At 39.9% G+C, this 14797-nt stretch overlaps 1 protein-coding gene across 1 annotated transcript; it reads left to right on the plus strand.

Annotated features, from left to right (window-relative positions):
• Positions 1-844: 844 nt before the first annotated feature.
• Positions 845-14626, plus strand: fads6 (fatty acid desaturase 6). The gene is made up of 6 exons (XM_084740487.1): positions 845-1519; positions 7358-7524; positions 10745-10925; positions 11108-11295; positions 12877-13056; positions 14398-14626. Exons 1-6 carry the CDS (start codon positions 1234-1236, stop codon positions 14545-14547), a joined length of 1152 nt encoding a protein of 383 aa, XP_084596613.1. The 5' UTR covers positions 845-1233; the 3' UTR covers positions 14548-14626.
• Positions 14627-14797: the final 171 nt, after the last annotated feature.

Consider the following 14797-nt stretch of genomic DNA (forward strand, 5'->3'; position numbering starts at 1 on the left):
TTCATGTCAAAATACACATTTTCTTTCCTCTATTCTATGTTTAAAAAATAATGTAATTGAAATAAGTTTTACTACATGAATAGTGCAGTTGAGTGTTTTTTTTTTTACTTTTATGTTTGAAAAACATGAAAATTGTTCTCACCTCAGATTACAGTTATATATTCTGTGACAACTTACCCCTGTGGCAAGATGCCCCACTCTCCCCTACCCAGCCAGCATTTGCTGAATATGTTTCACCTTTGCACCCGTCATGCGTCACTCTGTCTGTCTGCAGAAAAAGACTGACACTGACGGACGATTAGTGCTTGTATGAACAAAAACAAGCTCATGGCTGCAGTGGGGGGGATGTAAGCAGAGCTGTCAGACAGTCCGGCGTTCTTATGTTCTCTTCTCTGCAGAACCTGCTGTCCTGCAGGGTGCAAAATACACACCACAGTGTATCTTTTAAAGTGCACACACTGCAGTCAGCATGGCCTGAAGCCCAGAACACTGGTCTGTCTCCAGCACTGACATGATATACGTGCACGCAGATAGTCTCACCTGCGCCAGCACATAAACACACCCCGACTGTCAGGACACATTCCTGCATCTTCTCCTTCTTTTCACTCTGAACCTTTCCCCCAGTGAGGAAACAACTGAACAGCCACTGTTAATCCACTCCTCCTTTCTCCCTCGCCTTTCCCAGGACGTTTGCCAAGGTTACAGCAGAGATGGGAGGAGGAGGAGGAGGAGGGGAGGGAGGGAGGCTGACACAAAGAAACACTGGAGGGGGGGGGGGCATGCAGAATGTATGAGACACCGGAGAGGAGAGGAAGAGGAGGGGAGACTCTGAGCTGTAGATCTGTGTGAGGATTTTTTGGATCCATCACGTCACAGCAGGGCAGTCTTACATCTTCGGGCCGTGGGACAATAAATTCCACTGCTGCTGGATTGCATCAGGAGTCAGCTGACAGGGGAGAAACAGAGAGGAAACAGTGTAGGAGAGATGAGGAGTTAGGAGAGGAGAGGAGAAGAGAGGAGAGGAGAGGAGAGGAGAGGAGGGTCCACGAGGCTCTTCAAGCAGCAGGAAGGGGGCTGGGCCTCTCTGACAATGCTTCTCACCAATAAGGACTTTCGCAATGCTAACTTTGACCTATGGACTTTGTGCTCAGTGTGTAGACGGCGTTTAGCTCCGGCTGCTTGCAGGAGGACACAAAGTGCACACTTGTGACTTTGTTTTGAGCAGGAGCTGACATGCAGAATGTACCGGAGGAGTGGAGGGATGACAGAGGAGGAGGAGGAGGAGGAGGAGGAGGAGGAGAGGGGTTAGTGAAAAGGAAAGGAGAAAACAGTGAAGGAGAAGAGATGAAGGGAGAGTGGAAGAAGAATGGAAGGCCGGGGGGTGAGGAGGTGGACAAGGAGTCACTGATGATGGAGCTGACGAGGCTGGTGCAGAAGATGGTGAAGGAGAGCAGCTGGTGGGAGAGGAGGGGGATCGACTGCAGCATCCTGGCAGCAGCGTTCCTCTGTCTGCCGCCTGGTAAGAGTCTGAGCAAACTTCTCACTGCTGCCAAAAAAAGTCATGAAATACTGAGTTATTACAGAAAACTATAAATATAATACAGTGTGTGTCGTACCTTTACATTTTTGAGTTATTTCATGGCACCAGCCTGCCCAGGAACTGCAGAAAAAAAATTACATTTTGGCTAAAATCTGACACATTTACATCATAGTGATTATTTACATCATCATGGATGCAGGAATATGCCAGTTTTTCCTTTGATCTCCTTGCACGGTTCAGTGGTTTTTGCACTTGTCTTTGTCAAGGTGCAAGAAAAAATTGATTTGCACAAAGCCAGTGTTTACTTGCCCCTGTACAAGCAGTTACCAAATGACAGAGTGACTACTGGAACTAGTAACTAGCGTTCTTTGAAACAAAGTACACTGATAATCTGTTTTGTAATAATCTGACTGACCTCGGTGTTCATGGTTCATACAAGCAGCAGCAAGGGCAGGCCTCTCAGCTGCCATGCGGTGTTGGGGAATGTTTCTTTTAAAAGTAACTCATTAAATCACAAGATTACTGCTATTAAAAAGTAACTTCTTACATTACAGCATTACTTACTGATAAAAGTAATTCATTAGAGTACTTTAGCATCACCGAAAATTAAAACTACATAGCGATTCTTGCACGTGTTGGTTAGATTGTCCTGCTGGTCAAAGGCAGAACAGCTGAAAATAATAAAACATGGGTTGTAACATAATGAACCAGTTAGCTTCTTAAAACCTGAGCCTACATACAAAGTATGAAAGTTCACAGGGTTTTCAAATCACACAGACTCACCCAGCTGATGCTCTCTGTAGTTGAACTCTTTTATGATGCAGGAGAAGTGTTCAAAACGTGCAAAACTTCAGGCTAAAAAGCTGCTCCACTGATGCATTCGATGGTGTTGGAGTATCGGCTCGAAGAAAGATTTGACCTTGGGGGGAAATTTGTTGCAGGTTTCGTTTTGCCTCAATTCTCAATTTGGAATTACAATGGAATTTCTCATTCATTTAGGTATATTAATCCTGTTTTGGAACGTGTGCAGAAGACATTTGTCTACAATTTGCACAATAAACACTTGCACACGTCTCACTGATCAGAACTAATGAGTTGATTCTCAGTGAAAAGCGCGTATTGACCCCTCACGTGCAAAATGATCTATTAAAAAAAAATAAAAAAATTGCCATGTATATTACATAAATATCTATGACATGTAATGTTTGTGTCGTCTGATAAACCGGTAAATGAGCTGCCAGGTGACAGTAATGAAGTAGAATCACACTGACGTCATTTGTTGGCAGATTTTCTGTTTATAACTTCACATGGAATATCAAAGGTGAATTTCCTGGTTACAGTAAACCAGGGTTGTAACGGAAGTTAAAACCAAGGAAACTCCGTTTATCACTTCTTAAAATGAGGCTGAGAGTTCACTCATCTGTTTTCAGATCAACTGGATCAATCAAAATGATGTGTAAACTATAGTTTATCCACCTCTACATTTACCTGTACATTTACCCTGCATCGTGTACATCTTTTTCTGTGCACTACAGTATTGTGCAGTGTTGACTTTTCTCAGTGAACTTTTACCTCTTTTTGAAATCTAAATCTAAAATGCTCAGTTTGGTACACAGCAGCATTGACGGAGACAAAATTGACATTCTTGTGCAGTAAGAAGTCAACAAAAACAGAGATTGTATATAAGAAACATTTCCAGGGTTGAGGCCCATCATGGTCACAAGACAAGAGCTTTTGGTTCTGGTGTCCAATTTACTGGTGCAAAAATTAGGTTTTGAAACACGAATGAAATGCTTTTATTGCAAACATCCTAAAGAAATGCGATGTCCCATGAAACAGGTGTGACAGTTCAGTCAAGACTGTTTAAAAAAAATGAGCCAAAACAATTGAGAGAAACTTTAATACGTCCATCTCAAGTCCTGAGCAGAGATACTCCAGGATTTCAGTGTCATCTGAGACCATATTCTGTCTGTCCTCTGTCTCAAAGGGGAAAAAATCCTCAAAATGTTCAGTTTACTGTCAAACTGAAACCAGTGAAATTTTCCACTTTTCACTGAATTGATTATTAAAGCAGCTCAAATTCATTAAGTACACTGTAAAACCCAAATATGTTGGCAGTACTCAAAAAACTGAGACAATGATTGATAAAGCCAACTCAAATATTTTCAGAAATTGCAGCTCAGAATTTTCATTCACACCACTTTTGCAATAAGTTAACAGAACTGAATAAATCTAATTGTTGAAACACATTTTTCAGTTTTCAGTAAACTCAGTATAGTAATAAATACTTCTTTTTTTTAACTTCTGAAATATTTGTGTTTTAGGTGGATTTATTAGGGACCTTTAAGAACACAAAAGAAAGAAAACTCCATTGGAAGTCAACATTTTTAAGTTAGCAGAACCTCTAAACAAAAGTTTTCACTACTTAAACAGTGTAGACAGAGAGCTCGCTATTTATCACTGTGGGGAAATTTCAGACTCACAGCAGAAAATGAACAATAAATAAGGAAGTAAAGTATAAAATGTATACAAAACAGTTTAAACAGTGTTCACATGTGTAGTAATCTAGTCTATGATGGTTGACCAGGCTGCTAAATTAATTTATATTTAATAAAAAAAACATTAAATAAATAAATTGACTTATTGTTTTATCATTAATTCATGTGATCTAAAGAGTAATCACTTTCCACTGAGCATGTTTGCACGTCAAACATACAAACAGTCCAACACTGTTGTCATAGCTGGTTTACACATTCACAGTATCCCATGATGCCCCTCTCTATCTGGGTCACTGGTGGTCAGCGACTGACCTCAATTAGGATGAGCGTGTATTGTGACTCGCGTCACTCGATCATTGGAAGTGACAGCTCCACAGGACACCTGGTCCAAGTCTCTGGACTTGTTCGAACCACCTGTCTGTGAGTTTTCTTCAGATGAAAACATGCAGTGCGTCTCTGACCACTGAAGAAACAGTCACATGTGACTTTGATTTAGTCTCACAGGAGGCATCTGTCATTGTGTATCACACAGCTTGTCACTTATCGCCTCGAAATAGTCCTCTTTGAAATAGGAGGTGCAGTATATTAGCAGCGTTTTATTGGGTTAGGAGGGAAACGTGTCAGCAGCCGGAGGAGCTGCACCGGCTGCAGGGTTATTACAGTTTAAAAGCCCCTTCTGTTACCACAGTGCAACCACACTGATGCTGCGTCTCGTTCATTCTTTAATGTGATCAGAGTGAGGTCATTTTATCAGGATGTGCTGAATGTGCAGACAGGAAGTCAGTAGAAATATGTAAACAATCTGGACAGTCTCACTCCTACTGTACTTTATCCATGTGTCATAGAAACAAATAGTATCACAGAAATACTAACATGTAAATTAATGTGTGAGTTATTTATTCAGAATTTAAGTTAATTTTATTTGTGCAGTGCCAAATCATTATCTCATGTAGCTGTAGACCCTACTCTTTAAGATATTTTTTATTTCCTCTTCTTTTTATTATTATTATTACTTTCTTTTTATTTTATATTTACAGACACTCAGTAGTTGCCACCAAAAGCGAGCACTAAGGCAACATCCTTTTTACAGGCAGATACCTCAATATCATTTTCCCTTTGCATTTTTCCTCCGATTAATTTCCCCAAACATATTTATTAAAGTATTTTCTTCTTAGATTTATTTATGCATTCCTGTCTGTGCAGTCAGTCTCTGCACTCTGATGTCGATCAATCAATCGGCAAAAAATTGACCCGATGACACACTTTGAATAACAGACCCCTCGTTTGCATAATGAAGCCAAAATGCAGAATTAAATAGGGTGGGAAATTCTATATTATATATTCTTTTTCCCTTTACATTTCCCTCTCTAAATAAATACATACATAAAAAAGTAAAAATTAACAAATAAATTAATAATTAAAATGGAAAATTAGATTGTAAATTTAATGAAAAGGGGAATTTGTTTACAAATGTAAGTAAATAAACACAGAAAGATATAATTATATGAATTTATAACACATTTTAAGCATTGATTTATGCCTACATTCATTTTTACTTTTTTGGAGCACTAATGGCATATTAATTTATCTTCTGAGTCATTTATTTATTTGTCTAAGATAAACATAAAGACTTCATGCATGCACATGGACACACACATATTGAAACATGAATTAGAGAATACACACACACATACACACACACACAAATGGCTGTAATATGATCTAAATACTTTCTAAATATTATCATTTTTATATAATTATGTCACAAATATAGTATAATGACATTACTATTTATTTGTTATATGTTCCTGACAAATAAACCAACAAGTAAATAAATAAATAAACAGATAAATATATTTTTTAATGTTCATGAATATTGAATTGAATGAACAGACATATTTGATCAAGAATTAAAATGCAGAAAATGTGTATTTTCTTCCATGATGTGAGGAAACGTGTAGATGACTGTAATCAGAGACATTAAGCGGTGATGTAATGATGAAAGGAGACCTGCTGTGTGATGAAACGCTGCCATGCTGACAGAAAGCAGCACAGTCGCCTCCAGTTAAGGATAAAGTTTCCTTCTGTCACCTGATCCTCCTGCCTGTCAGGGTGTAAAGTCACACCACTGCTGGAGAGGAAGAACTGCACACCGTGTGTGTGTGTGTGTGTGTGTGTGTGTGTTTTAGTCACACAGCGGCGTTGCTGTGGGGATGTCGGTGTGGGTCAGCTGGTCAGTTGTGGTCTGCTGATCCCACACTTTGGCTCAGAGTCAAATCCGTCATTAAAATAACCATTTATGGTCCCCTGAAGATTAATCCTGAAATCGAGGTGAAGCTCTGACTTCTCAAAATTTCCACTTGTCCAACACTAAAGTAACTGACTTCCTGTCAGCCTGAGCTACAACATGCAAACTGTCATACTGTCACGCTGAGTTGCTGATTTTGTGTCTCTATTGTTTGGTGCACACTGAGCTTTTAGTGCTTTTTCTCTGAAAACAGCTGCAGCTGGAATCAATACTATGAGACCAGCACGCAGCAGGTTATATAGTAAATCTTTGTCATGCAATCAATACTATATCATCTGATCCATTCTTATTGTAAAAATATTGATTATAGCAACTTTATTTTGCAGGTTATGAATAAATTAATAAACAGATTTATTTATATTCATCTGATAAATGCTTACAAAGTTCAGCACAAAAATGTTGCAAATAAATATATTATTGCTGTTTCATGAAATATATGTGCAAATTGTTCTTCTGTACAGCGTGATCAATGCAAATTCTTCACAAAACACATTAAAAAGCGTGGTGATGCAAATTTATAAAAGTGACGTTAACTTCATAATCCAATCCATTTGAAGACCTTTCAAAAAATTGTATTTAAGATATTTTAAGGCCTAAAATTTAGGTTATTGGATTTTACATTGCTGCAAAGTTACAAAAACATGACTTTAACTCAGATGTATTACAGGTAAAATCCATTAAATTCTTATAATAATGACATAAACTGTCATTTGCACCAGTATTATTAAGTTGCCTTTTTATTTTTCATCCATCCAGCAGCTTTGTTTTCTGGTGTGTAATGATCATTTTGGTCTCATGGGGGCGCTAGTGTTGACTTTTAATCTTGCTGAACTGTAAGAGGTCAGAAACAGGAACTCAAGACTGTAAAGGAACTAAAAGGAAAAAAAAAATCAAATGTGTTATGTAGTCTAAGTAAATGTAAACATAACAAGACAGTGATAATGTGTTGTGTGTCCTGTTGTATCGTATCTTTATGAGTTTAGTTGTGAGTCCCTGTGCTGTGTGTTGCAGCCTTCCTGCTGCTGGGCTCCTCTCACATCCTGTGGTTTTCGGCGGGCATGCTGCTGATGGGTGTGGCCCACGCTGTCATCACCATCAAAGGGACGCATCTGGCGAGCCACGGGGCGCTGAGCGAGTCGCAGGCCTGGGGAAAGTTCTGGGCCGTTTTCTTCATCGAGGTGAGACGTTCAGGAATAAACTGAAGGCTGTCATTACAAACCTGAGGCTGAGCTTCTTCCTCAGTTGGTTCCTGTGTTAAATACTGAAAAAAACATACTGCTGTTGAAGTGCCCTTGAGCAAAACTCTTAAAGGAATAGTTTGACATTTTAGGAAAAAAACTGCTTCCTTGCAGAGAGTCAGATGAGAAGATTGATAGCACCCTCATGTCTGAAGGGTAAATATGAAGCTAAGGCTAACAGCAAGTTAGCTTAGCTTAGCATAACAGGAACAGTCTTGCCGTGTGTGGCCTCTCTTCCTCCGTCTCAGAACTACTTCACGTCCATGGTGTGTGTTTGGGAGTATAATCCAGGCTTTGCTCAGACTCACCCAGCTTCTGTACGGGTCTGCAGCTTCCTGTATGCGTCGCAGACGTCTTCACTGAGTGGACGAGGCAACTCGATGTTTGTTGTGCAATGGTTCTCAGATTTTTTTCTGGCATGCCCCACTTCAGAAACCCAACAATTAAAAAAAAAAGTCAATCATAAATAATGATTTCCCCTGGTCATTCACGCTCCTGCAGCAGCCCTGTGTCCCTGCTGTGGGGCTTCCTCCTCAGTTTGAGAGCCACTTGATGTAGTGGAATGATTTTCCCCCTGAGAGCAGTGTGAAGGCCAGGAGTGCTAACCCTTCAGCAACATCTGGGGACCAAAATGTCCCAGATGTGCACTGCACACCGACCAAAAAACAAACAAGAAAAAAACTCAACTCCTCGACTTCCTCCAGCTGATGATTCAAATCTTTGACTCTCAGGGTGAGCACCTCGGGTCCAAAGGTAACAAAGTTCTCCATATGCGCCTTGAAATCTCAATAACAAACATGTTATATCTCATGTTTAATATGCTCGAACACTGAGGTGTAAAAATGAGTCGTTGTGGTGTTATAGGAGGTTATTTATTGGATCTGGTGAAGAAGACTTTAAAGACTGTGTTTTAGTTTCCTTGCAAGCTTCCAGGAAATCATAGCTCTCACCAAGAAACAGTCCAGGGGCCTCGTTACAGAAACATTTCTTAAGTGTTTGTCCTCTCTTAAGTCGAGTTTCTAAAATGGGAAAAATCTTCTCTTCCTCTTAAAGGGGCAGTTCCTGACTAAAATCATGGCTGAGTGAGTGGAAAAAAAAAAGATGAAAGATGGACCTTCAAATTTAGATTTGATGAGTAAGAAGAATTAATTTGAAGAGAGGAAATGAAACCTTTTTGGGAAGTTTTCTCTGCGATTATCAACCCATGATGAGGATAAGGACGGAGTATGTTGATCAACTCTACAGTTAATTATTTTGGCAGTCGAGGAGATAATGTACAGTGAGCAGAACATTATTGTGAAATAAATCCTGATTTAAACCTGAAGCGGTTTATTTTACAGTAACGACCCACTCACTGTGCATTAATCTGCTTATTCGATGGTTACCTACAAAAATATATATATATAATATATATATATTTATGTGACACAAAATGTTAATTTCAAAATGATTTTATGGCTTTATTTCTCAGTAGTGACCTGCTCACTGTACATTATCCTGCTAGTGAGGTAAAACAGGATTGCTGCAGTGAGCAGGTCAATAAATACTTGTGTTTTCTGTACTTTATTTTTAATATAAAGTCAACAATTAAGATTTGATGTGTTAATTTAAGGTGCTGGTAGGTGTTTTTTCTTCCCTTTGGACAGAGTGTCTAACGGTGTCACTGTGTTTCCAGACTTTATGCTAAGCTAACTGGCTGTAGCTTCATATTTATGTCACAAATGGTATCAATGTCCTGATCTAAAAAAAAAAAAAAATGAAAATGCATTTCATTCAAAATGTCAGACTGTTTCGTTTAGGTTGCAGAGGGCAGCAGGTGTGAATGTTTGTGAATGTAAAGCAGAGTGAGGCGCTATATGCTGAACTGGTCACTGTTGTTCCTCTTAGTTACTTCTCATGTATTGTCAGGCACTAACTGGTTACCTGTCCTTGAACACACAGCTGTTCTCCCTTTGGAACAACAACTTCTGATAACACAATAACATCCTGACCCTCCCAATAAGCACTTCAGGTCCATCCTGACCCAACCTCCTCCTCCTCCTGACCCTTTAAGATAGATTTACATTCTTGACTCGTTATCAGTTCCTTTTACACTCTGTGTGACTGTGTACTGATCCTTTGCAAAGCTCTATTAAAACACTACAAAGACAATCTTGGTCTTCGTGCCTGTTTTCATTTTCAGATTTTCCACCACAGTAGACAAAGGTGAACCATCAGCCCACGTATGAGCCTGGAAACAGTAATATTTACCAGAGTGAATGATTACCTTACATGGATGTGTTTAAGGCTGTGAATCAGGTTATTAGAGCTGCATTCAATAACACTGAGTGCTGCAACAGTTCAGTGAACTTTTGAATTCAGAAGTGGATGTTTACTGAACGTTCAGGAGCTGTTTTACCATCGCTGTTCTTTGCTCTCAAAATATTATTTACTGCAAAGCAAACGGAAAAAAAAGGTCAATCAATTTTCATATTAGTCCACTGGAAAACCTCCGTATCGCCTTTATGAAACCAAACAATATTGTGTCCTATGAACTTTCATGATTAAAATGTCATCTGGAGGCTCAGGAGGTGAGATTAAGATGGTGGCTAAGAGCTGCATGTCTGGCAGTTTGAGTTGTTAGTGTAATCAGCCTGTCCAGCAGGTGTCTGATCAAGTTTTAACCAGGATCTGACAGCAGTAGAAAATCATTTAAAATCCTGAATCTGCTGGCAGCTAGAAAATTCTAGATGATTGTACGATATTTGAGTGAGAAAGCAGTTTGTGCACATGAAGTCATAATAGTAACGGTTCTAACTTTTTATGTGTTTGTCAAACTTTAACTACTTAAAATCCTGAAGTGTCTCTAGTTCAGCATCTTTTACTTTAAAAGCGTCTGTGAGTTTGGCGGCATGTTTTTGATGCAACAAAAATAACTCTATCATCAGCGTACATCTGCAACCCAAGCCTAAACCTAAGCTTTTGCTTAAGATGAATTCATGATTAATGTGTTAATAAGGGCATGATGATGAGGACAGAAATGCTTTTCTTTTCTATTTTCCAATTGACTGTTTGGATTTTCCTGGTTGATAATTTCATTGATTGCTTTCTGTGTCGCATCAGTTTTGTTGTTTGGACGTTCATCAAACGAGTCCATGTGTCCCTGTGTTTGTCCACTCAGATCTGTGGCTCATTCTCAGCGCGAGCCGGCATTCAGGGCCACATTAAGATGCATCACGCTCATACTAATGTCATTGGACTGGGGGACTCCAGTGTCTGGAAGGTCCCCTTCCTGCCCCGCACTGTCTACCTGTTCATAGCTCCCCTGGCCGTGCCCATCATCACTCCACTCGTTGCACTTGGTAAGAGGCGCCACAGGACAGGCGGTCTATGGGTTTTACTGAAATATTTCTACATTAAATGTGACAATCAGCATGACGTTGAGACAGATTTCTTACCTTCTGACCCTGTTCAGCTCGCCCCTCTCACTCAGGTGTAAGTTTATTCTCACACACGTGATGTTTCTGGTTCTCTGGTTCTGCAGCTCACCTCAAAGAACACTCTGCGGCTCACATCGCCAGGACCGTCCTGATGGTTTCACTGGGCCTGTATTCACAGTACTGGCTGCTGATCAACGTCTCCGGCTTCCTGTCGCCTCTCACCGCTCTGCTCTGCATGCTCGTGTGCAGAGCCATGTTCTCTGTGCCGTACATCCACGTCAACATCTTCCAGGTGAGGAATACCTGCAGCTGTAACCCACGTCATCTTCAGTCCACAGCAGTGTTTCCCAAACTTTTTTGTGGGGACCCACTTTTTAAACATGAAAAAACCATTGTGACCCAATTCACAATAAACCTTATCAATAAATTCTAGGAAGAGTTCATTTGTGCATAAATGTATGTATGTTGCATGTATGACCAAAAGACTCTTCCAGTTTGTGGCTCCCTGATGGTGGAGGAAGATACCAAACTATGTTCAATCGTCAGAGTCCCTCTCAGTCTTGAAGGGAAGACTGAAGACCAGATCTTTCGTGAACACCTTTGCACTTGATTGAGAGCACAAGATATCCATGAATTTAAAAAAATCCAATGCATCTTATGCACTCTCTGCACACTGGCATACGAGAGACATAGCAGCGTGCCCTCCTGACACTGATTTGTGGCAGGTTCAGTAAATCTCCCGCTCAGTCTTTTGTCTTGGAAGCTCAGATGAATTTTTATTTCAGGTGTCAAAGAAAAACTATTAATTCAGAATTAAATGGACTCCTGCTCTGCTAATAGTTGATTCAGACAGATGTACTGCAGGCAGGCGTATTGTATGTGTTCATTTCTCACAGATTTGGTGAATATTTCCGAGTCACTTCATGCCAGATGATTATGAGAGCACCTCTTGTTTCTCAGAAACTCGTGCTGAATGCAGCTTTGTGTTCTCGTCGGGGAACTAAAGGGATAAAAAGGAACAATTCATGCATGATTTTCCCCGTCCTGCAGGTCATTGTTCATTGTTCTGATCAAAGTGTGTGAAGGTGGATTAGAAAACAGGTTCTTGATGTGAAGTCGAGGGACTGACAGGGAAGAATGTTTGTTCTCTCAGGGGGGTCGGACTGAAAACCTGTCTCCCCCCTCTGTCTCCTGGTGCTGCTGTTGGACATTGTCCTACTTTTTCCCCCTGAACTCAGCGTTCCCATGTAGCTGAGAATGACCTTTGCTTTGACTGACTCTGGAGTCTCAACTGAAAACATTGTGCACTAAAATTCTTCTATTTCTTTTCTACATGGGAAAAAACACACGTTCACACAGTATAAAAGCAGACAGGATCTTTTATTATATGTACATTATATTCTTTATTTTGTGTTTATGCAGCAGTTGTTTCTTGTTGGTCCATCGATGTCAAACAAATATTGAAATTCAAGGAATTGCGATCTAGTTTGGTTGATGTGGTTCCTGATTTACCGGCTGAACAAAGCGAGCTGCCACCGTCTGGGGGCCTGACAGACCCAAGTTCACTGTGTGTCAGTTTGTTTTTGGAAACTTAAATTAGGGCAAATTTGCACAACTGAACCAAAACTTCAGCTGAAATGTTAGGAGGTCACTGTAAAATCAGAAACATTTATTTCACAAGGCAAACCTGACACTAAGCACTGCAACACTATATGCATCTTATAAAGCAATTCTGTGGCTTTACTCTGTAAAATAATATAATCTGACATCAAATTCTGACTTTCTGACCAGGATGTCTGATTACAAACTTCATATAACCTGTGATATAACATGATTGTCTGTAGACATGTAACTAAACCTGTGTTCTTTGCAGCACATTGGCCTCCACATGTTCTCTCCGACCCGCCGACCAAAGAGGATCTACCAGATGACCCACGGCGTCCTGAACCTGCCACGTAACTTCCTGTTGGACTGGACGTTTGGACACTCGCTTATCAACTGCCACGTGGAGCATCACCTCTTCCCCTTCCTGTCTGACTACATGTGTTTAAAGGTGGGAAATCATTACATTATTATCAGTTCACCACGTTGGTGTTTCACCTTGTCGATTTTCACTGTGCTGGATTGTTTTGCAGCACAAAGTGAGATTGATTTATGGAACAATTATTGAAGAGTTCAAGGGTGGGAACAAACAGGAAGCCACATAATTGTTCACTACAGTCATTACATTGAATTTATAAAACAATAATAAGGCAATTTATAATGTATTTGTATGAAATAATGTCATAGTTGCATTAAATACTGAGTGTTTATGACAGGGACGTGCACACACATTTTGGAACCCCGACACCCAACTAAACGTGTCTCCAGCAATAATAAATCAAAATCCACTCCCTTGACAATAAGTAAACAATTATAATTATTGTTCAAGTGGTCATGTAGCTTTTTTCAGGATGCAATTCAGAATGAAATTTAGGTTTATATGTTTACAGATAGGAAGAAGTTGTCTTGGTGTTTTGGCATAACAATAAACATAGTAAGTAGAAAAATGTAATGAAAGATAAAAAACAAGTCAAACAGCATAGAAAATAGAGTTACTGTAGAAACATGACAATGAAACATGGCAGCAGGAGACTTCTGCTCCCTCTGTAGGGTATTTTTACAGTGGTATAGAAGTACTTTTACTTTAGTAAAGGATCTCAATACTTTATTCCACCGCTGCTCAGTCACGTCCACCCCGAGCACAGCAGCTCTTTCTCCTTCTGTCCCTCACAGACACACAGAAACACCCACCTCAAATATACACAGAGTGAATAATGATTTACACAGTCAAATACCACCTGCAGCACACACTCTACAGAAACTCTCCCCCGAGGTGAACATGTCTGATACCAGATATACAGTTTGCATTGACTGTACATTGGCCTCTCCTGAGACAAAGGAACAATGCAGCTCCTGCACGAGATTATTCTACCCAACAGTATATGAAGGAGTTGAAGCTGTGCAACATGGGCATTGGTACTTTAATAAAAATATTAAAATGTGTATTTTGCAAGGCTTAAAATTGACATCAACTTCTTAAAATCTTTAATATAATATAGTTAACACGGACATCAGGACTCAAATAAACTGCATGCATGAAGATTGAAATAAAGTGTCCCCCACAGAGGACAAATATGAATTGCAGAGTCTCAGAAGGATATGGTGGTGGTGCATGTCAGCCTCTTGTGGCCAAAATGAGTATTACAACAACAAACAGGAAGAAAAATTATCATCACATTTTTCTTTTCACAAAGAAAAAAAAGAGGATGATTGACCACCGGGATTTTTTTTGGACGTCCATACAGAGTTGTTATTTTCCGTTGTTTTCACCTATAAAACTGTGTGTCTGCAGGTGAAGCCGGTTGTGTCCAAGTATCTGACTGAAAAGCAGCTTCCGTACCAGGAGGACAGCTACCTCTCCCGCCTGCACTTATTCTTCCACAAATACCAGGAACTGATGGTGTTTGCCCCGCCCATCACAGAGCTGGTGGGGGTGCAGTGATGGAGGACCGGAGGAGAGACTCTATTCAGACTAAAGACTGCTGCTCGAAAGCACAACAAGCTTCAGTGTTTGAGTTTGTCCATGTTTGAATAGTCTCTAACATGCAGAGTAGGTTTTAATCAATAACACACTGACACATGATGTTAGGAGATCGATTCAATTTAAAACTCTCAGCGATTATTATATTAACTTAATGAACATCCTGCACTTTTAGAGCAATTTAATAAGAAGCACAAAGATAAACACTGCA

The sequence above is a fragment of the Lutjanus erythropterus genome, chromosome 17, assembly GCF_056507025.1.
Source record: "Lutjanus erythropterus isolate fLutEry1 chromosome 17, fLutEry1.hap2, whole genome shotgun sequence".
NCBI lineage: Eukaryota > Metazoa > Chordata > Actinopteri > Lutjaniformes > Lutjanidae > Lutjanus > Lutjanus erythropterus.